Source organism: Falco cherrug, chromosome 19 (assembly GCF_023634085.1).
Source record: "Falco cherrug isolate bFalChe1 chromosome 19, bFalChe1.pri, whole genome shotgun sequence".
NCBI lineage: Eukaryota > Metazoa > Chordata > Aves > Falconiformes > Falconidae > Falco > Falco cherrug.
Genome location: NC_073715.1, coordinates 2,146,743 through 2,169,099, shown reverse-complemented (window position 1 = coordinate 2,169,099; position 22,357 = coordinate 2,146,743). Strand labels below are relative to the sequence as shown.

Genomic DNA, 22,357 nt, shown 5'->3' with positions numbered 1-22,357 from the left:
ACGAGGAGCAGCCGGAGCCCCCTTCTCCCCGAGTCGCGGTGGGAGCCCCCGAAGGCTGCAGGGCAGCCGGGGAAAGCGCCAGCACCACCGCCGGGAAGGCAGCACCCACCACGGGCTCCCTCCGCACGCACCCTGCTCCCTACCTTCGATGGGGGGTGAGGGCGAACTGCAGAACTCCGGGAATTTCTCCCTCAACATGGCACGGAGCTCTTTGTCCAGCTTGGGGTTGTCGAAGAGAGGGGCCAGATGTCTGTGTCGGGGGGGGTAGGAAGGGAAAGGGATGAGAAAGAGCCGGGCTGCAGCGCTCTGCTGCGTAACTTCACCCCAGCAGATGTGCAAGGGGATCCCCCCCTTACGTCAGGGCTCTGGTTTGTTAAGGACCACAAGCTACGAGGTCCCACGTTCTGTCCTGCAGCTCAGCTGAGGCCCCCTCCCTTCGCCACCAGTGTCCCCTTGTGCCACCAGAAGGTGCACGGGGAGGGGAGAAGTGGCTTTAGCTCCTGGGAGGGGGAACCTGGCTGGTGCTGGAGCTGTCTGCAGGCTGGAGCACCAGGAGCAAGGCTGCTCCATTCAGCCTGGGGACCCAAAAGGGCTGGGGACATTCCTATTCCTCTGAAGCTACAGCTTTCTTCACCCACCCATTCCCTTGCCTCGAGGAACAGCCCTCAGGACAAGCGTCAGCACCACAAAGACCCAACTATGGCTTCGTCCATGGTTCATACACAATACAAACGCCCTCCGCGGCTCTTACAAAGCCTGGAGATCATTTTTGACTGGTGAGACCCAGGAAAATGGGTGCACAGCAGCTGTATAAATGTAGTAAAATTCAGGGCTGTCTTACGCCAGGACTCGCTTTTCCACAATGTGGGTGAGGGAGTTGAACACGCCTTGCCGGACGTGAGCCTCCAGCGGCGGGTAGAAGTTGGGAATGATCTGAAAAGAGGAGAACGACCGTGTTAGTGCCATGAACCCTCCTGCCTGCCACCGGGTCCGGGCCAGCTGGCGGGACACAGGACTAGCTAAGGCCATCGGCCAGCTTCTTGGGTCACCCTTGACTCATCCCAGCCGCTCTTGACCGAGGGGCAGGAGAGCTCTCCCAGTGCAGCATCCCGTGGAGGGTGGACAGAAGGGGGACCAGCCCATGCTCCTGGCTTTTCCATCTCAAATATCTCCCAGGGATGAGAAAAACACAGAGATGCTGCCTCGTGAGCCGTGGGAAGCCCTGGGGCTTGCCAGGGCCACGCTCCAAGCAGCAGCGGCGGCTGCAGGAGTGGGGGGAATACAAGAAGGGCAGCCTAAACGACACTCAGCTCTGTCCACATGCAGTCCTTTGCTTCTGGAGGGAGCGAGAGGACTCCTCCCTGAAATGTGGGTCATTCCAGGAACCTTCCACCTAGTTCCTCCGCCAGCAGCTGCTTTTGGACACGGGCAGCCTGGGGACAGGAGCACGCAGAGTGTGCTGGACGTGAGGGAGGAACATGATGCAACTCGCAGCTCTTCCAGAGCTCGTGCCACGGAAAGACCCCGCTTCCAAGAAACACCATCTGCCCTCCCGGGGACCAAATTACTGGAACCAGCAACTCTTGGCACTGCTTCCCGCAGGACCCAGGGGCAGGACCAGCCCTGCTCCCTGCCCAAGGACAGCCAGCCTTTGAAAGGCAGATGGTGGGTCTGACTCGTCCCCTGCTGCAGTGAGATGCTGTTTGCCCTCGGGGGATGACACTGGGCCAAGCATTTCATTAGGTACTAAAGGGAACAGTTCAGAAGCCTTTTTCCTACTAATGCTCATCATTCTGGAAGGATTTATTTGCAGAGCTGGGAAGTCTTACAAGCCTTCCCACAGTGGCATTCCCATTAATGAATGACACATGGGCACAACACTCCGACCTCCAGGAACGGCCCTGGATTTATCGAGAGACCGCGAGGACTCACCAAAGCCTCTGGTGGATGGTTTTAAGAGGAGAATAATCTGGCTGAGCATCTGCAGCAGTATGCCTGACGAAACTGGGGAAAATCCCTCCTTGATTTAGCATAGGTAAGGGGAGGTTAAAAGGGCTGCCAGCAGATACTGAGCGACTCTGCCGGCTATTTCGCAATCAAGAGGCTCAGGGCAGAACACACCAGACGATGTACCGAGGAATGCAGAAAAAAAAAGACGGGTGAGCAGCTTTTTGGTTTTGTCTGTGGGTTGGGTTTTTTTTTTTTTTTCTTTTCTTTTTTGGCTCTGAAGAATGGCCAGCAAGATGACACTCTTTTGCTGTTCCAGTATCACTGGCTCCAGGGATTCATGAAATTCCCTTCCTGTGGGGTGGAAAGGCAATGGGCCTTTGCCTCAAAACCCTCTGGGGAGTGAAGGCATCCGTCTTGCCTGAGCCTGCACTACCATTCCTGCCCTTGGCGACTGCTCAGTGCCGAGCAGGGGCAGCCCGCAGGGAGCCGGGCTGTGCAGCTCACCCCTTGGCTGCTCCCAGCTTCTGTCTTGGCAGAGAAGGAGAAGCACTGACCGACACCACCGTGCTGCTGCAGCGCTGACGGGCGGTGGGGAGCGCTTGGAGGAGAGCACAGCTGGAGGGCTGCAGTCCCTAAGGGAGCACCTCCTGGCCAGCACACTGCCACCGCCCTGCACCACGGACAGGCGCAGGGGGCTAAAAGGAAGCCCCCGAGGCTTACACAGCGACCTGCCTCTTTGGAGCGTCGCCTCTGCATTGATGGCTGGTGTAAGCAGACAAGACCACGGCTGTTTCCCTCTACAGCGTCCTCTATTGTCACTCCTGAAGGGCCTCTCTGTCCCACTGGTGGCACAGGGACCGCATGGACCCCAGCGGTCGCTTTCACAACCCTCATCGCTCCACCCGCGTCATGCAACTCATTTGGCCAGCCAGGTCATTCCCCAGAGAGCGAGGGGCAGCTCACCCGGCACATGAAATCCAGCAGCGTGGCGGTGATGGCAGGGTGAGGCTTCATGGAGTGATGCATCACCAGAATGGCAGGCTCTGGAAGGAGAGAGCAGGGAGTCCTGTGCTGAGAGCCACCGTGATGCCCACGTCCCCTGTGTCCCCCCCCAGTTCCCGCAGACCCAGCCTTCTGCCCCTCGGTCACAGAGGGAGCCCCCTTCTTTTGGGCTGTACACAATCCTTGCCCTCATCCAGCTCCTAAATAATGCTTAGGCTTTAAACAATGGCCAGAACCAACTTCCCTGCAGGCAGGAGCTCCCAGCAATGCCCCCAGCTGTACTGGTCCTTGCTCCTGCGCCCCGGGACAGCCCCACAGGCAGGCAGCCCACCTGCCCTCAGGGAGGGATGCTCTGGGGCAGCCACTGACCTCAAGGAAGACGCCTGCTCCTACCACGGATACAAAAACTACAGTTAAAAGTGGCTCCAGCAGAGCAGCTCTCCTGCAATCCAGCAAATCCCAGGAGTTCAGGGCAGGGGAGGAACTGATGCCCTTTGGAGATGGATCTGTTGGGCTTTCCCCACCAGATCCCCCTACCTTTACCAGCTCTGGAAAGCATTAACCCCTTTTTTGACCCCTGCCCATTCAGAGGAAGACTCCCCATGGAGTACCTATATTCATGATGCTGTCCTTCTCGGGGTTGAAGAAGAGCCAATCATAGAATAGGGCCAGTTTGGCATTTGAAGCAGCAACGTTGGACTAGAGAAGAGAAAAAAAACCACAAGTTGCCTAATGAACCTAGTGCTGAGCACCCGATCCCTCTGCATGCCTGATGTGCTGGCTCCTGCTATTGCGAGGTGGGGGGCGGTGATGCTCTTCCCACCAGCAGGGTAGGGGGGCAGAGCTGGCAAAACCCCCCCGCTGGGTACCAGCTGCTGCTGCGCAGACTGAGTTTGCAGAGAGGGTGGGAAATTCCTGAGTAAACCTGCCTGCTTTGAAAGCAGGCAGGGCAGCAGGCAGAGCAGCAGAGGCCAAGGCAGCCCTGAGATCGGGAATCACAAGCCACGCGCTCCATGAAGTGCAGAATCACGCACGACCCTGAAGCACGTACAGCCGGACCCTGCACGTCACTTGGTGTGATCGGCTACACGTGCTCGTGGGCACGGAAACAGCCGTTTCCTTGGCAGCTTCTGCTCTGCTTGGCAAGTGCTGTGGGTCACAGTCCTGGGTGGGACAAGGGACAGCAGGCTGGGTGGAGAGGGTGGGAGGTGACAAGGATATAACGAGGAGTTTCTCGCACCGCACTGGGACAGCAGAGGCCCCCCGCCTTGCAGATGGGCCATAAGCATAAATCAGAAACGAAGGGCTTGACTAGCTGGAAGTGAGAAGGTGAAGTTTATGCAGGGAAAACAGATCCCAAAGGATCCAACGCGCAGCAGTTTAGCAGGACTAAAATCCAGAGCACAGAACAAAGGCCAGCATCCTAACCACTGCTCTGCAACTCCCTCCTTCACCTCAGCCAGCAAATACCGAATCCCAACCTCCCCAACAGCTTCCAGCAGCAGCAGGTTACCCCCTTCTCCCCAGGGACAGAGATCCCGGGCGATTACGTGACTCGCTTTCGGATCTGGCCCTCGGGACTCACTGTGCAGGTGGTGAGCAGCCACCCGATGATGGCCCAGCGCGGGAGGATGTCAGAGCTGAGCACCTCGTTGGAGGGGTGGACCACGCCGCAGATGTAGCGTATGAGGTCGCAGCGCAGGGACTGGCTGTCCGGGGTGGACAGGTACTGCCGCTGAAACCAGTCCTGGTACCGCTTCTGCTGGCCGAACCGGACCTGAAGGCAACAGCGAAAGACGCAGGTTTTGCCCAAGGCTTGGGGGAAGGTGCTAGAACCATGCCCTGCTGCCCTCTAAGCTGCTTCTTGCAGCCAGCTCTGCTTCACGCCCTGCTCCCCATCAACCTCGTGCTGGCAGCATCTTCAGAGGGACCGAGGAAGCCAAAAGGCTGTTGTGCCGCGCTCTCACGCCGGGAGCGGACGGGACCACACGCCCCGCGTGCGGCACAGCGCAGCCCCTGCCAGCAGCCAGAGGCAGAGGAGGGGGAAGCAGCTCTGCCTGCTGTGTGAGTGCAGATAACAGCTAACCCCGGTGCTGCCGCTGCGCAGCTCCTGGCCTCTCTCGAGTACAGCTGCTGTTGCCGGCGCTCCGATAACCCACCGCAGCGCGGCCATTCAGAGAAAACGCTCGCCTTGGAGAGCGGCCAGCCAGGAGCAATGTTCTCCTGCAAAGCTGTTTTGTGTCTTTTAATGAATACCCTGGATGTCTCAGGCCCATCTACATCAGCCTCTCCCCCTCCTGTCGCCCTTAGATGCCAGAAGCAACAAATACTCGCACCAGTAAAGCTCTGCCCTTTGCCCAGACTGGTGCTCTGCCCTCCCTCCCTGTGCCCAGTGCCAGCATGGGAACGGGACTGGTGCCCCGTGGACCGGGCAAGGATGCGTGCCCTCCTCCCCCTTGCTGGCACAGGACCCCCGGCAAGCATGAGGGAGTTACCCGTGAGGTCATGAAGAGCAGCTTGGTTTCCATGTCGGGAGTGAGGCGACAGGCCAGGAATTTGCGAGAAGTCCTTGACTGGAGGAGCTGCAGGACACCTGGGGAGAGACAGGGAGGTCAGTCTGCATCACACGGCCTGAACGGGATCCAGGCAGGGATCGACCAACCCCTGCAGCCAGCTGAGTTCGGAGCATTAAGCTCCATTTCTCCAAGACTACAGGAGAGGGATCAAGATTTTGGCTGGAAAAGGTCTAAACCAGCCCCTGTTTGGAGCAAGCTTTTGTCAGAGATCACTAATGAGGATGCCAGGATGGAAAGCCTGGAGAAAGGGAGCGAGGACGCACAGCGACAAGATCTGGAAGAGAAATAAGAAAGCACAGATGCCAAGTCTCAAGCTGTAACCACCAGCAGAGCATGTTCCCCATCTCCCACCCCTCGACCTGGGTACCAAAAAGCAGGGCTGGCACAGAGAGTGCTCACCCTGGGCTGTGCCAGCACGTCAGTCCCATTCCTCCCCTGGAGTAAAAGCCCCCCAGGTGTAACAACAAAGGTCAGACAGAACCAAAAACTTGCGTATGCACACGCGTGGAGAGAAGGGAGGACGGGAAGGAGAAAGAGAGAGGCTGCAAAAGCCCCTCTCATTTCCAGATGGTTGCAAAAAGGAGGAATTTATGACCTGAGCGAACACGCTTTGCTGCTGCTGGACAAGACCTGAAGGGTTTGCAGGGCAGCGATGACGCAGCTGGGGGACAGCTCTGCGCTCTCGCCGTTTGGAAATTGTCCTTCTGCCCATGCGGCCAGAGGATCACACCTGGGGGATGGCTGGAGGAGGGAAGCTTCAAAGCAGACAGAACGGACACCAGCTCCTGTGGAGCTCAGAAAGGGCAGAGCGAGCTGCGCAGTGGGGGAAGAGAGCCACAGCAGTACCTGGCTTGTTAAAAGCTCCCAGCTGCTCGGAGGGAAGGACGAATCCTGCACCCAGAGCCATCCCCTGCTGCGCTTTTCCCCGTGCTTGGTGCTGCTGGGCTCTGGCCCTGGTCGCGGGAGCATGAAGCTCAGCAAGACTGACTCGGATTGGAGGTTACAGAGCGACACAAACCCGAGAGCGCACGGAGGGGCAGCTGCTGGAGGTAACAGCCACCTTGCAGAGCCATTGCTACAGGCTCGCAGCAGCAGGCGAGAGGGCAAAGCGGCAGCGTTAGGACCAACTGCAGGGGAAAGTGTTTTGGGGAGGGGGCTTTCCAGGTTCTGCATGAGCAAGTATGAAGGAGGGCACCCCTGGACAGACCGGCTTCTGCTCAGAGTCCTCCCACCTCGCCCCCCAGAGCCATCATCTCACCGCTACAAACCACCAGGCAGCACCACGGGCCGCTGGTTGTGGTGGCAAACGGAAGAAAAAGGGAACCGAAGGAGAAAGGGCAAAAGCCACGGGGAGTCTGCACCTTGTCAGAAGAAAGTACAACAGGAGCACTGATGTTAGCCCCAGTTTAGGGGTTGTTTTGATGGGTCATTTGGCTAAAATTGGCAGCAAACCAGGAAATAACTCTGACCAGCTGTCCCTACTGGTGTGGGAAGCAAGTGAAGCCAGAGGGACGTTTGTTAGGTGCCTCAGGATGCTTTGAACGTGGACGTGACGGCTCAGCACTCAGCTGGGGAGACCCAGACAGAGCTAAGAAATGCTTCTAGTGAATGTACAGCTGCAGGAAGGGGCAGGGCTGAGCCCTGGAAATACAATACACGAGCCTTCCTTAGGTGTAGGGCTAAGACTCCTCTGCCTCCGCAAGCCCCGCAGGCTGCCAGCCCAGAGAGGGGAACTGCAGCCCTCAGCAGAGACCAGCAACGACAGGAGAGAGGTTCTGGAGATGGGAGAAGCCAGAGATCGCAGAGTTTAAGGAGCATTTAATCAAATGATGCACTGTGAGCGTATCTGAGATCTTCAACGTGACGTTAACATGGGCCCTGAGAGGACAGCAGGCACTGGGCGTGGGGGGAGAACACTTTAAAGCCCCATTTCCAAAGACATACGAGAATTGCTGCAGACAAATAATGATGTGACAGCCCTTAGAGAAGGGAATAATTTATACTAACAAAAATTACAAATATAACCCTCTCTCCAGCATGTCTATTTTAACCCAGACTGTGCAGAGAGAGCTCCACAGCTGAGTGTTTGGCACACCAGGCGGGCAGGGCTACTGGGAGAAAGAAAATCTCATTTAGAAAGTGTCTGTTGCTGCATCTTCTGGACTTCTTGCTTTACAGCTCCTCATCAGGCTCTTTTCTGCAGAGTCCGAAGGACTCGAACACTTTATATCTTGGGGCTCCAGCTTCATCTCCGCTTATAAATCAGTTAGTTAAATAAAAAAGCAACAACTGCAATTATGGAAGTGTTAAGTCCAGAACAAGCAATATAATTTAATGACCCTTGTTGTGGCCCAGCTGCGTTCTCAGGAGCTATCACGACAGCAGCCTGCAGTGTCTGTTTTTCAGGATGGTTTAAAGCCCAGATGCCTCCGAGGCCTCTGCAGCATTTTAAAAAAAACAGCAAAAGCTGCCAAGCACCAGAGCTGACCACGGGAGACCAGTCCTGGCCCTGCCCCTATTCCTAAGCTCCCTGCAGCTGCCAGAAAGCTGGTTTTGGAGGCATCTCCTTCTAGTGACGAGGGGCTCTGGAGGTGGGAACACACAGTGTAATTACAGTTCTCTCTGCATGCTCTTCTCTAAGAGAGCATCTGGAAGGAGCCCAGGCGCCCAGTGTTTTCCTTCAGCAGGGCCTGTCCGCTCTAACACCGTCCCGAGACCTGGGCCAGAGGGAACGCAGAATGAAAAACGGCTGCTGGGCAAGTCACTCCAGCTCTCCCTGAAATGGGCCGGCAGTCAGGGCAGCCTGGCCACCCGGGCGTGCGAGGGCAGGAGGGGGTTGCCTGTGGCTAGCAGGTCCGTGGCAGGGGCTCTCCCACACGGAGCCGGCTGCCCCCTCGGTCGGGGCCCTGCCTACCTGTGAACTGTGCACTGAGGACCTGCGGGTTGTGGATGATGTCCTTCCAGAGCTGCTCAAACTCGGGTATCCTTGCAACGTTTTGCAGCAACCGCACAAGGTCCCGGCCGATCATGAAGCAGTCCATGAACTGGAGAAAGGAGAGGAAAAGTCTCATTTACTGCATACCTGCTCCTGAGCAGGGGGAAGGCACTGAGGGGCAGGAGGAGGGGAAGGGAGGAACACTCAGTCCTTCAACCTTACCACCAGCTCCAGATGATTCACTCTTTGTACAATATCTACACTCCTGCCCCTGGCAGCCTGCCCCTCTTTTGAAGCTAGCAGGTTCTGAGAGGCAGGGTGACAGGCGGGAAGGTCAGCAGCTATTTTAAAATGTTCCCTCTCTTGTAAAGCAAACAATCGGCCCATAAATCTGACATTTTCTCTCCAGGACTGCAGCCAGTCTCCGAGGCTAAGACTTAACACTTGGTCCTTCCTGCCCAGCCAGGAGGAAGGGGAGAGCAGGCAGGGAGCTGCGGAGCCATCATGGCCCGCAGGGCTAGGATGCTGAAATTTCTTGCCCACACCCAGCTTTGGCAGCTTCTCCTGCATGATACAGACCAAAAAGTGGCCTGAAGTGGCTACTGTGTTCTCTGTAAGCCTGTGAGGACACTGGCTGCCTCCCTGAGGGAGGAGCCGATGCTCTTGCAGCAATGATAAGCCACAAGCGCTTGGGTGCCAGAGCAGCAGCAAGGGAACGGTTTCAACCCTTGTGGCCTGTATAAGAGAGACTGAAATAAGGCAGCCCCTTACTGAAAAAAAATAATCAGAAGGGCCACCCTCCCTCTACAGCCTGCAGTCAGAGGGGACAGCTGGTGGAAATGGGTTCCAAAAGCCACCCAGAGTGCCTGCCCTGAGGACAAGCCACACATCGCTGCCTGTACAGAGCAACTGGGAGGTGACTCCGTGGAACCAGCACGTCTCACGCTCCCAGCTGCACGAGGAACACAGGCAACGCCACCACACGCGGGCACAGGCTCCCCAGAGAGGCAGGTCTCTCTTCCCAGTCATCCTCTTGCTCCCCTGCTTTGCTCACCCGTTCACGGAGGAGGGAGATGCAGAAATCCACCTCTTTTTGACGAAGCACCTGGAGCTGAGACGTGCCGTGATGGTCCACGATGAGCCGGAGGTAGGTGTACACCGCCATGGCTATCAAGAGGCTGCTCTTCAGTACCCACTCTCTGCAAAAGAAGAAAATAAAAAAACTTCAGCCACCTCTGCAAGGGAGCCACAGCCAGAAGCGACATAAACACGCAGACTCAGGACAGAGGAAACTGAGGCACAAAGGAAACAGCAAGGGCAGGGACTCCAGCCTGTTGCACCAGCCCAGTGTTCACCCAGGGACCGTTCCCAGCTCCGACTGGGTGCTCGCACCCCAAGCTCTCTAGCAGGGTGGCAGATGCGTTCATGGGAGGCACTGGGTGAATTTCCAAGCCCACAGAGACATTCGCTGCGACAACCATCTCAGGTATCGGCAACTGCAAGCCACGAAATGCTCAGGAGCGAGCACCGGGGGCAACTGCCCCATGAATAGACTTGACCTTGATGCTACCACTGACCACACAGGAGCTTCTTCACTGGTCCCCACAGCCACAACAGCATCAGACAACGCACCAGGACAAGCTACGAAGGACCTTCCCGTAGGATCAGGCCCCAAATGCTCGCACACGCACCCGTGCAAGGGGTGTTTTCACGCTCCCCGGCTGTCAGCGTGCCAAGTGGATGAATCCAGCAAAGCCGGTGGCATCGTGAGCAGCAGGTCACAAAGCGGGGCAGCTCTCAAGCCCTGTGCTGGGCTGGCAGCAGCTCCCGCAGCGCTGCGGGCAGAATTGCTGCTCCTGCCCTGGCTTGAGCAGAGAACAGTGCGTGGGGCAGAAGGGAAAGAGCAGTCACGTCTGTCGGGAAGCTGGAAGCGCCAAATAGCAACAACTGGGGCAAAACAGATGCGCTTGAGATCGACCGTTAGTGAGAGTGGTGAGGGGGCGGGTGTAACTACATCTGTGGTGGGACAGACGTGACAGCTCCATCACGGGCACGGCAGGAGTCCATCCGACCTCTGGTCAGCGCAGGGCGGCCGCACCCAGGGCTGGCTTTCTGGAAGCGGATTTCATAGAATCACAGAATCCTTTAGGTTGGAAAAGACCTTGAAGATCATCAAATCCAACCCTACCAAGCCCACCGCTAAACCATGTCCCCAAGTGCCACATCTACACATTTTTTGGACACCCCCAGGGATGGTGACTGCACCACCTCCCTGGGCAGCCTGCTCCAGTGCTTGATAACCTTTACTGTGAAGAATTTTTTCCTAACATCCAATCTAAACTTCCCCTGGTGCAACTTGAGGCTGTTTCCTCTTGTTGCTTGGGAGAAGAGCCCGACCCCACCTCGCTCCAGCCACCGTTCAGGTGGTTGTGGAGAGCCATCAGGTCCCCCCTGAGTCCCCTCCTCTCCAGGCTGACCCCCCCCAGCTCCCTCAGCCGCTGCTCATCAGTCTGGTGCTCCAGCCCCCTCCCCAGCCCCGTTCCCGTCTCCGGACACGCTCCAGCCCCTCAGCATCCCTCCTGCAGCGAGTGGTCCAAAACCAAACGCAGCACTCGAGGTGCAGCCCCACCAGTGCCCACTACAGGGGGGTGATCTCTGCCCTGGCCCTGCTGGCCACGCTGTTCCAGCTACAAGCCAGGATGCTGCTGGCCACCTGGGCACACTGGGGGCTCCTGCCCAGCCGGCCATCAGCCAGCCCCCCCCCAGGTTATTTCCCACCGGGCAGCTTCCCAGCTGCTCTGCCCCAGCCTGCGGCACTGTGGGGGGTTGCTGGACCTGTCCCACCTCACACAACCGGCCTCAGCCCACAGGTCCAGCTGCCCAGACCCCCCTGCAGACCCCCTGCTCTCAAGCCCATCCACACTCCTGCCCAACTCGCTACTGTCTGCAAACTTACTGAGGGTGCACTCCATCCCTTCACCCATAAACAAAGATATTTATTTCTCAGCCAACTGGCTCCGCGTCCTGAGCGCGGGTGGGTGCTCCAGCCCCGCGCCCTCGGAGCACCACAGCCCCCAGCGTTTCCATCAGCCGCTCCGCCGCTGTCTCCTGCCTGTGCCGCCCTGTCTGCTGGGTGTGCCGCGTTCTCAACCTCCCTTATCTAAGCCCAACAATAAATATTCTCAGTCCATAAAAAAGGACCTCGTAAGCTTGGTTATTTGTGCTGGATGCCAAGAACAGCCCAGGCCGACTCGGTGCCTCCAGCGTGATTGATCACCCCCAGCATCCCTGGGCTCAGCCAGCTGGAAATCAGCAGGTCCTATGGAAGCGCCGCTGCGTGCCGCAGCTGTAACACCGTGGCCACCTGAAGAGACACTGGCCCAGTGGCAAATGAGTCAGCTGCCCTAAATCATGGTGGGGAGGGAGCCTGGGAAGCCGTGACAAGCGTTTGCTTTCCCAGGCTTTTCTCCCTGCGTCTAGCTGGATGCTAGGAGCAGGTTAATTAGTCGGACGGCGCTGAGCGGAGGTTACCTTTGGGAGGATGTGGGAGTAATTAAGGCTGGGATCCCGGGGGGCTGGCAGGTCAGCAGCTCCCCCTTTCCCAGTGAGGGCTGTGCAGAAAATAAAAATGCCATCAAAGCAGGGCAAAAGCCACCCACGGCAACAGGATTCATTGATCCAACAGGCAGTGAAAACGAAAACGCTCGGAGGAAGCATCGCATCCGCGCCGCCATTAGCAGCAAGAAGCTAAATTAACACCCGGTTTTTGAGAGGCAGCGGACTTTCCTCTGCTGCAAGGCGGGCAGTGCTTGAGAAGCAGCTTTGCTATCACTGTTTTTAATTAAATCAAGCACTCAACACTCTGAATGTGGCACCAGATCCTCACATGCGTGGCTTTAATTAAAGCTCTGGCTTGCCCCTAATCAAAGCACATAAATCCCAGCAAAGAGCTGCAGGTTCTCCCTGGGGCTCCACTTCCAGCCCTCGGCTCTCCCTGTGCTCAGGCAGCTCCTGTGCCGCTACAACACGGAGCGTTGACGCTCCAGCAGTACCTTCGACAGGAGCAGAGTCTTCTCCTCCCACATCTGCTCCTCCAACAAACTCCTCTCGAGTGACAGAGCTCAGCTGTTACTCACTGCACGGAGCTCTCTCCTGCAGACCCACGGCCAGATGTGGCTTTGGATCACCCTGGAGAAGCCGCTCGCTCTCCCACAGTCCAGCGGTTTGCAGTGATTTCCTTGCCAGACAAGAGCTTTGGCGAGATGAGGAGCACTTCCAAGATGCTCCAAGGTGTAGAGTGGCAGCAGCAAGTAGTACCAGCACACAGAGAAGACCACATCAAGAGCTGGTAGGGGCTTAAATAGGGTTGGGAACAGAAGAGTTGAGCTTAGGGGAAATACAGCCACGATCCAAAGGTTGGCCAAGCCCAGAAGATCTTGGGGGGTCTCTCCTTCCCAGGCACAGTAGGGCACTAGATGGCACTCGCAGCAGCACACACCCACACAGCTATTCCCGGAATAAAAATCACTAGGACTGTTAAGCTGCGGCCAAATAAATGCTTTAACAACTTGATTGTTAACCGCCGTAATAAGCAATTTTAGGAGAATCGCTGCTATTATAGACAGCGCTTGGTGAAAAGCTATAGGCTATTTAAAAATAATGACTCTGCCCAGCCAAAGGCTGCAGTTAGGAATTCTGCTTATCATCAATTAGTGGATGCTTTGCCAACAAAGGACAATGCTAAGCCCATAGGACAATACTTCCCAGATGGCCTGTCCACGACAAATTAAAGTTGCAGCCCTGATGAAGCAGGAGCTGTTTAAACACAGGAAGCTTTTTGGGCAATTAACTGTGTCCTACTCCTCCAGAAGGAACACCTCCCCCGCAGCTTGGAAAATTCGGGAAAAAAATATTCCTGGGATGTTGGACCCAAGCTCAGCCACGCGAGGCAATGCCACCCCACGGCCCAGAGGGTGGGCTGCCCGCCGAGGTACCGGCCAACGCACGTTAGGTGACAGCCATCGCCGTGTCCCTGCACGCGGCTCAGGGAGAGGTACCCGCCTGCACAGAGCATCTCCCCTCTTCAAACCCTGCGGAGGAGCTTTGCCGGCGGAGGGACTTCACGACACTCTCCCACCACACAACCTGCAGCAAGAGGGTTCCGAGAGCTAGAAATTCATGCCACGGCTTAAAAATACGCTTGGCAAGACAGGAAGGGAATGCAGAGGTCTTTTGCGCAGGAAACACCACCAACACACTCCCACGCAGGCTGTCACCGCAAACACAGTGCCCTGGCTCTGCCTCGGGCACAGGCAGCAGGAGAAGCACCCTCAGCAGGCAGACAGGGTGTGCTCTCCCTCGAGGTGTGCTCTCCCTTGCATCCTGCTTCTCTCTTCCAAAGGCACCAGCCCCCGCCAGTGCCTCCCAACTAGCCGTACCTTTGCTCCGTCAGTATCTCCAGAACGTTCTCAGCCAGCCAGATATTCTTCGCTGTCACATCCCCACCTGAAAGAGCGGCAGGGAAACGCCAGTCAGATGAACCGGAGTGGTTCTGTCACCTGATTCAACCGAGCTACCGACCGCTTCGTTCCCCGCATTCCCCATCTGGCAAAGCTAGTTAAGGAGTTTGCTCCCTGCCCCGAGCACGCCTTGCTGCCTGCTCCAGCTCTGCCCGCCACACACGCTTGGCTCTTCCTAGAGAGAGCAATTTCTAGGTACAAGTGCCTGCCTGTGCCTGTTAGGGGATCAGGGGGGTCTTTGCTGCAACGGTACTTTCGCAAAATAACGATGATAATATGGAATCAGTAATTATCCTTCTGGAAAGCAAAGGAGAAGCCATAAAGGGATGAGATTCGGTAGCTGGAAAGGAGAAAATATTTGCACCTGCTGAGCCTACGAAGGGGAAAGAGCATCTGCAAAGGCTGCCCAAACTCTCAAACACAGGCCAGGTGTACAAAGCGGTGTCTCACGCCCTCAGCGTGGGCCTTCAGCACGAAGCTGGAGCCTTTGGCTGACGCTGCTGGAAGCAGAGCAGGACTCCTGCTCCAAGGGCACAGAAAACGCCTAAAGCAGGCAAGCCAAAACAATGGGATCATAACAATTAAGGCATCGTAAAAGTGGTGAGAAGTGAGACAGCGGCATCCTTCCAAAACAGAAGGGGCCCTGCACGGGGAGGTGCAACTGAAGGGAAACAAGGGATGCCTTCACCAGTGGTTTTTAAAATGTTCTGTGTTTACACGGTGACAACAGGGCCAGGGCAGCTTGGCTCGCACTCAGGACTCCGTCCCCTCCCTCTCCATTCTTCCTCCCCTGAAGAGCAGATACGGCAATTTCCAACCCAGGCTGCCCAGCCCTGTGTCACAGGCGCATACAATAAAAACACAATGTCAGGTTTTACGGTGGGACATTAATTCCTCCTTCGTGGACGTCAGCGGCCAGCGCCGAGCAGAGAACACGGAAGAGGCACCGTTCCTGTGAATCCGGAAAGGCGTGTGCGTGTGTGCGTGTGTATGCGTGCACAGCCGTGGGGTGCTTACACCGAGGGCTGGGGGGAACACACTACAGGCTACCATATGGCCAGCTCCCTGGTGGAGCTACCGACTTCTCGTGGGGTGAAGCAGCCTCCTGCGTCTCTCGATGAGTTACGGAGCAGACGTGCATGGCTCTTGCCATCCCAGAGCTCGGAGCAGGGATTAAGGATGACCCCGGCGCCCTTGTGCAGTGCTACACAGTGAAAGCTGGCAGCAACAGGAACCAATACACTTCCTGGCTGTTCCAGCATTTGCCAGAAGCCTCCTGGCTCTCTGTGATTCACCCCTCGATGAGGCTGCTGGGAGCAACAGACTCTTGAAAACTTATCCCCTGCTCCATCCTCCCTGGGGAGATCTCCTCACCCGACAGGCTGGGGCAGGCTCAGTGCCCGCCAGCTGGGTACACAGACACTTGGGAAGCCTGTCCGGACCTGGCTGCACGGCAGCTCCAGCTCTGGCTCTGACCCCACGTGCAGCGTGCCACAAGTCAGCCCTGGTACGCCACCGCCAGCGCCCAGCCTGCTGGCACGAGCAGGGTGGATGCCAGCGGTCACCTCGCTCCCATGGGATCACTCACCTGCGATCTGCTTCATGAAGGTCATGCAGACTCCATCCGCACCGAGCACCCCGCTCTTCACCAGCTCCCGCAGCAACCACACCAGCTGAGCAGAGGGAGAGATCAGTGCAGCTTCTGCCACCGCCTCCCCCACGACACCTCTCCCCAACGCCACGGCTGCCTCGGCTGGCAAACGCCGCCACGGTTCCCTTCCAAAGGTGAGTCCTTAACACGGAGCAAAGGAGCTCCACTGGTGCCAACCACCCCCCAGGCCCTCCACACTCCAACCCCTCCGTGCATCCTCTGCCATTCTGGGGAGAAGACCTTCTCCTCACCTGGGTCCGACAGGTGTCCTGCAGCTTCAGGTACTTCTCCATGAGAATATGGTTGATCTTGTTGAGAACGATGTTCATGCCATCTCGGCTGACCAGTGCCAAGTCCCGGTAGCACTGCAGCAGAGAAGAGTGGGAGATGGTTACAGAGGAAGGATCGTAACAGCAAACGTACAACGGTTTTATCAAACCTGAGCAGATAACAGCAAATAAACGCATCTCAGGGAAGGAACGTCAAGGCAAGCAGGCTGCCGTGGGGCGACTTGAATCAACACCCCAGGGCCAAGCAGGGAAAGCCGTTAATCCTCTGGGCTTCACCGGATTTAGCCCCAGGAGCCAATGTTCCTCACTCCAGAACAGTGTCGCATGTCCCTGTCCCCTCATCCCAGCCTTCCCTGCACCCTGCCACAGCTTTGGAGAGACCAACACCAGAGAGCAAAGGCAGAGATCCTTCAGGAAGGATCAGTTAATAAACGGTCACATCCAGATCACTTAAGCCCCCCTGTTGCTCCAATCTCCCTGGCACCAGTGCCAACTGGAGCTGCCCTGAAGATGCTGGCAGGACGTCAGGTCACTACAATGTGATAGTGGTCCAATATGGCTGCAGGGAAGCTCCACAGAGATGCAGAGGCAGAGATGGATCATCTCTGCTCCTGCTCACGCAAGACTTCTGGGGTCAGACAGAGATTAATTTGGACACCGGCTGGCTCAAAACCACGCTACCATGTTGGCTTCTTTCGGGTTAGAAGTCCAAACATCCTGCCCACGGTCCAGACCAGCAGGTTTGCTGGGGCCCTGCTATGGGAAGAGGGAATTCTCGTAGGGAAGGGAAGGACCTTCTCCATCCTTGACTGCCACCAGCAGCCAGACAAAACGCTGGCCAGAGAGCAAAGGTGCTGGCTCTCCCTTCCCCTCTGGTCAGGACAGCAGGGGGTGGAGGGTGATTAGGAAGTAATTTGCTAAATGGTTCTGCATGAACGTTAATTTGTGCCAGTAAATGTCATGATATTCCAGAGAGCAGGGGTCTGGTCTCTGCTCCTCCTTTAGAGAGTTAATGAGGCCTCAAAAGATCACTTTGATTAGACTCCCTGTGCTCAGGCTTTCTCCCTCCTGTTTTTATAGAGCAATGTGTTAAAAAAAAAAAAAAAAAAAAAAATCCCAAACGAAAAAACCCAGAATCCAAGAGGTGTAGACTCTTTGGGGCCTTTAATTGCTTTTGAAATGCTAAATGAATATCCACAAAGCAGAACCAGACTCAGAGTCTCCACACAGACAGCTACCACCTGATCAGGAATGCACAACATCTCCCCGTCCTCTGTATCAGCTCTGGGAAAGAAACACGTAACACCACAGCGACGGGAAAACGCAGGGGATGAAGCGGGTCTAGGACACAGCCAGCCAGGGAGCAGAAGCTTTTAATTTGTTTGGAAAACACCAGTGTTGCCAGGTCCCTACCCTGCCTGGATCCTACCTCCTGTGCTCGATGACAGGATTACGGCCAATCATTGCCCCTGGCACTTCCCTCTCACAGGCAGGTGCATCCCTGCATCCTTCGGAGCGGCAACAAGATGAACGTTTTTCACCTTAGTAGCTTTTCTTGCTGGTCCGTTCACATTCAAAGAACTCATGCTTTTTTGGGTGAAACGCCTAGGCTTTGGTTTTCTGCCAGATGTGTGCGAGGTGTAGTGTCCACATCTGCATTTAAAGCCACCAAGAGGTCCTGTGACATGGCCCTGACAGTGTGGACTGCTTCCCAGCTGGCTGGGCTGATTCTGGCAGCCTCTTCAGGACAAAGCGCTGGAACACACACAGCTCGAAGAGATCCTCTAAGGGATTTACTTCTGGTTGAGTATTTAAGTTCCCATAGGAAGGACACCGTAGTCCTGTTACCTAGGGAAGTTTGGCAGCTCTTCACCTTGCTGACCGCATGCTTCCCCAAATCCCAGAAGCAAACGCTGCAGAATACCAGAACTCGAACCGTACCTACGATGCTGCTGATCCTTGGCCCAAAGTACAACCTGCCAGAGGAGGACAGGTCCCATTTAATCAGGGTCATGGCAGTACGGCACGGCACTGGCTGGTTGCTTCGGTGGACCCCTGCCTAACAGCCTCTGGCACAAGGATGGTAGCAATAATCCAAAGGAAAGTGCGGGGAGAAAATCTTCAGGGCTCCAGCAGCTGGGGGGTGGGGAGAGAACTTGAATTTCTTGATTATTGCCAAGGCTGCAAACAATCCATCGTCTCCTCCCCGCTCTCAGCAGACTGGAGCCGCTGCTCGCACAGGCCGTTTAATTAACGGAAGAGAACAAATGATAAATGTTCGCTTTAAATGAGGGGAGAAGAAAAAGAAAAGAAAATAACCACCGAGTGGAGGAGAGAGGCCCCCTCCCACCCAGCAGCGGGGCAGAAGAGGCACACGGCGGGCAGATGATGGAGGAGATGCCAGGGCAGCGCCGCACTCATCTGCGGGGAGGGCTCCGTGCACTCTGATCCCAGAGCAGAGTGTTAATTAAAGTGAGAGGTGCCAGGCGGAGGAGGGAGATCTGATGGATCAGTTGCTGTCACTTTGATATTTGAAGGCGGTCAAGTGTCCCTCCTCACAGCTGGACAAGTTTAGCACAGCTAATCTCTCGTGGTGGTCGGGGTGTCAAGGCAACAAAGAGGGAGGAGGAGACCTGCGTGCTTCAGCCCATCCTCCGCCACCGCTGTGCCACCGTTTCTGTAATCGGTCAGCAAGGGGATGGGGCAGCTCAAGCCCCCCCCGCCCCCCCCCCCCAAAAAAAAAACGGAGATGTGTTTTAAACAGCCTCTCCAGGAGGAGGGAGTGCCTCCCACCTCCCCTCCATGCCCCAGCTGATGCGGCTGGGGGACAGCGAGGCCACGCTGCGAGACGAGCCGGATCCACATGCTGGGGACAGGCATCCACGGAGGAAACAGGATGACGAAGCAGACAGCACGAGATGCCTCTGCTCGCGTGCTGGCACTGCGTGCCCTGCTCAGCTTCAAGGGTTTTTTAGCACTTGTTGCCCTAGAATGTAAACATGGCCAGCTACCACATCCTTTTATTCTTTTCCTTTGGCAAAACAACAGGTCCCAGGAGTATGGCAAAGCCTCGTGGGGTACGCTTGGCTCAGGGCAGTACCGCTTCCACACCAACCTCACTGGGTTTGATGCCGACACCAAATATTCACCTGCGGGAATTTTATGATGTGGGAATAGTTCTTGCAGGTGACCTGGGCTGGCTGCGCTGAGCATCCTGGACCTGCGGGTTTTTCACTGGAAGATGAACAAGAGCTCTGCCCTCTGTGTGAGAATTTCAGAGCTCTCTCAAGAGTCTCCTGAGATGCCTTATCGGTCTGGCAAGCGTTAACCCCTCTTCATAGGCAGGGAGCAAAGGCAAGGAGTAACTCACCCCCAAAGCCTGGCAGAAAAATCACTGACTGGCTTCCTGTCCTTGCTGTCTGGATACAGGGCAGGTGGCAGCAACTGGTGACATCAGAGCCTGGCAGACTGGCAGATCCAATTACTCCCTAAGAAAAGTAACGTGCTCCGAAGAGCAGACCTGACAAGAGCAGGAAGACCAGCCGCCTCTAATTAATGTGGCCATGAACAGCAAAGCATGCCCCCGGCCTGCCATCTCAGAGAGACGGCGTCGGTGCCTGCCAGCGAGAGCGCCGGACTGCTCACCCCCTTGTCCCCCTTTGCCAGGGGAGACCATGGAGGGGAATGTTCTGGGTGGGTTTCTCTTGGCCCCCACAACGGGATGGCCAGCAAGTGCCATGCAGATGGAAAACTGGGGCATGCCAGGCTCGCTCAACCTTTGCTTCCAGCGCACAGAAGCGCCTGCTCCATGAGCCTAGTGCTTGTTCAACGGTGCCTGGACACTTCCCACCCATCCCAGAGGGTCCACCACATCCCAGAGAGGGGAGAAGAGCATTTTATTTGATGTGAAGGAGGAGGTTCACCCTTTGGAAGACGATCCTGCAGAGCGCTGCTAGTCAGCAACTAGAAATACTCTAGCTCCCAAAGAGTCCTGGAAACAAGGATGTGTCCAGCAGTGCTCCGAGCCTCAGCTGGATTCAGCCTCTCCAGGTTTCCAAGTCTTGTGCTCAGCACACGAAGCAGAATCAGGCCAGAGCCTAAGGACAGCAGGGCTGGGGACTCTGCAGTCAGGGTTTGGGAAGGCCTTACGCCAGCAAAGAGACAGAGCCAAACACAGCCGTCTAACCGAAGAGGAATCTCATTCACATCAGCAGTGTAAGCAGCCAGGCCTCAAGACTCCCAGGACAAGTGCATGTTGCTTTCAAGAGGTGATTTGTGAGGAACGGAGCTGTACCTTCATGGCCAAGGACCATCCCACCCAGCAATGCCAAGGCAACTATGAGTTCCAGGAGCTAACGCAGATCTGTTGCTTTGGTGGAGAGCTCTGCCCTCATTGCAGTGATTAAATCGAGAGAATATTGTGTGAGTCACCTTCGGTCCAGCACAGCGCCAGGATTTACAGAGCATCCCAGATGGCACACCATTCAGCCATGCTCGTGGCAGACCCTGCCAACTTCAAAAGTCTGCTTCAACCCTTCCAAATTCCGTGCAACCCCTGTTAAATGCAATGCATCCATACAAAGACCCCTGGGTATCACTTGCCATGCATGGCTTTTCCAACAGCGCTTTTGTTTTTCCTTGTAGCTGCCAGAAATAGGTCTGGTTTCTGTAAGAAAACATCATTTTCAAATCCCGCCCCCAGTTTGTAGCAACAGTGACAAATCCACACCCAAGATCTTCAGAATACAAAACATTCACCTTCCTGTAGGTGATTAACTACAATTCTAAAAATCACAGTTTACGGCGTTGTTAAAAAGTTATTTAAAAATTAAATCCAGTCTGTGAAATTAACAGAGGTGAACTGCTAAAAAGCAATTTTCTCTAGGAATTTGACATGTTCCTCCTCTACAGTCTAGGTGATTATTTCTGTTGTCATCTACATCTGGCTTCCAGCATGGAAATCCGTTCCGGGCCTCCAAAGACAAGGCAGAAACTGGGCAAGGCCTTAACAGTTCCTTTAAGAATCAGTACTTGTCTCCCGCAGCAAAAAAACCAATTAATTCCAGGGCTGTGAAAGAGCCCAGCTGAGCCCCCTTCCCTGGTGGCAGCATCCGCATTCCCCTGAGCAGCAGCTGCTGCTGCCCCTGTGCCACGTGGATGCAACAAACCCAGGAACGGTTCAAGCAAAGTCATTGCCCTGCTACAATAAACACTGCTCAGCGCGGAGGGTTCCAGCCAGGCGCCTTCCAATGCCGGCACGAGACCCAAAACTTCCACAAGCTCTGAATCCCCAGCTGCCTGGAAAGCAAAATCTCTCAGGGACAAACTTTTCCGCGCTCGGCGAGGGGCGCAGGCGTGCCTTACCTTCTGTGCCTGAGCAGGTTCGGTTAAAACCAGAGTGAAAAGACCCAGGCAGATCTCCTCGTGCTGGGGGGTTCCTTTACAGATCTGAGAGAGAAAAACGCAAGTGCCGTGGGTGAGCAGGTGAGGTGGGATCTTAGAGGAAGCTCAGTAAAGCAACAGAAGAAGGAAAACCCGCTCGAGACCCACCAGATGGGTGGGTCAACGGAGCGCCCAGCAGCCTGCAAGGAATTCAAAGCAGGATCATAAGGGAATACAGGAAACATAGCGGGCCTCCCTGACGTTTTACCCCATTGCCAAGTTGATGCTGGTGCAAACCCCCCAGCAGCGAGAGCCTCCCAGCGACTTCAGTGGCACCACTGCAGGGTATCTCGCTACTGAGGGGCAACAAACCCCCAGACAAGAACAGCAGCAGGTCCCTGCGCCCTGCCCTCTGGCTGGGAACCTGCCCAGGCTCTTCTCACAGACACTGGGAAAACATTTCACGAGCTTCAGAGCCCTGCAATCCAGCCTGGGTTGCCGACCTTTTCCCATTAAGGGAAGGCAACTCTGTACCACTGACTCCAACAGCCCAAGGTGTTCTGGGGAGGAAAAAATGCAACCAACATGTCCGAGAGCCCATTAACATGTCACACGAGTTTTCCTTATACGGTAACATCTGTGGCTTGCTGGCAAGTATTTTAAGACTACGTGGAGTTCGAAATAAATGCTCCATCCCTCAGCAGAAAGGCTGAACCTGCCCTTTCCAGTGGTCTGGAGTCTGGCTGTTTGGAGGCCAGGAAAAAGCTGATCTGAGCAGCACAGGAGTACAAAAATACATGAGAAACACAAACAAGAGACGCTCACGTGTGGTGACAGACTCCTGCGTGCGTGCACACGTACACAGCACGCATACGCCGCAAGACACACACTCAGCCAGATTTCAGCAAGAAATTGCATTGCAGGTCGGCTTCCGAAGAGGTGACTAGACAAGGATTAAAGCCACGATGTTGTTTTGTCTTTTAACTGTAATAGCTCTGGGAATCCTTGACAGGCTGAGAGCCGCGAGAACGCAGCGGGCTCCGTCCCCCTGC

The 22,357-nt window shown here is 55.8% G+C and overlaps 1 protein-coding gene across 1 annotated transcript in view; it reads right to left on the bottom strand.

The window, feature by feature from the left end:
• Positions 1-22,357, bottom strand: part of INTS3 (integrator complex subunit 3) — a 43,062-nt gene that overhangs the window by 16,079 nt on the left and 4,626 nt on the right. Inside the window, exons 3-14 of the mRNA XM_055697030.1 lie at positions 21,288-21,371; positions 15,885-15,998; positions 15,571-15,655; positions 13,902-13,968; positions 9,518-9,662; positions 8,443-8,572; positions 5,448-5,545; positions 4,538-4,729; positions 3,564-3,651; positions 2,914-2,993; positions 842-933; positions 144-250 (exon numbers count right to left, since the gene is read on the bottom strand). Of these exons, the coding sequence (XP_055553005.1) occupies positions 144-250; positions 842-933; positions 2,914-2,993; positions 3,564-3,651; positions 4,538-4,729; positions 5,448-5,545; positions 8,443-8,572; positions 9,518-9,662; positions 13,902-13,968; positions 15,571-15,655; positions 15,885-15,998; positions 21,288-21,371 (1,282 nt within the window). The remainder of the gene's footprint in view (positions 1-143; positions 251-841; positions 934-2,913; positions 2,994-3,563; positions 3,652-4,537; positions 4,730-5,447; positions 5,546-8,442; positions 8,573-9,517; positions 9,663-13,901; positions 13,969-15,570; positions 15,656-15,884; positions 15,999-21,287; positions 21,372-22,357) is intronic.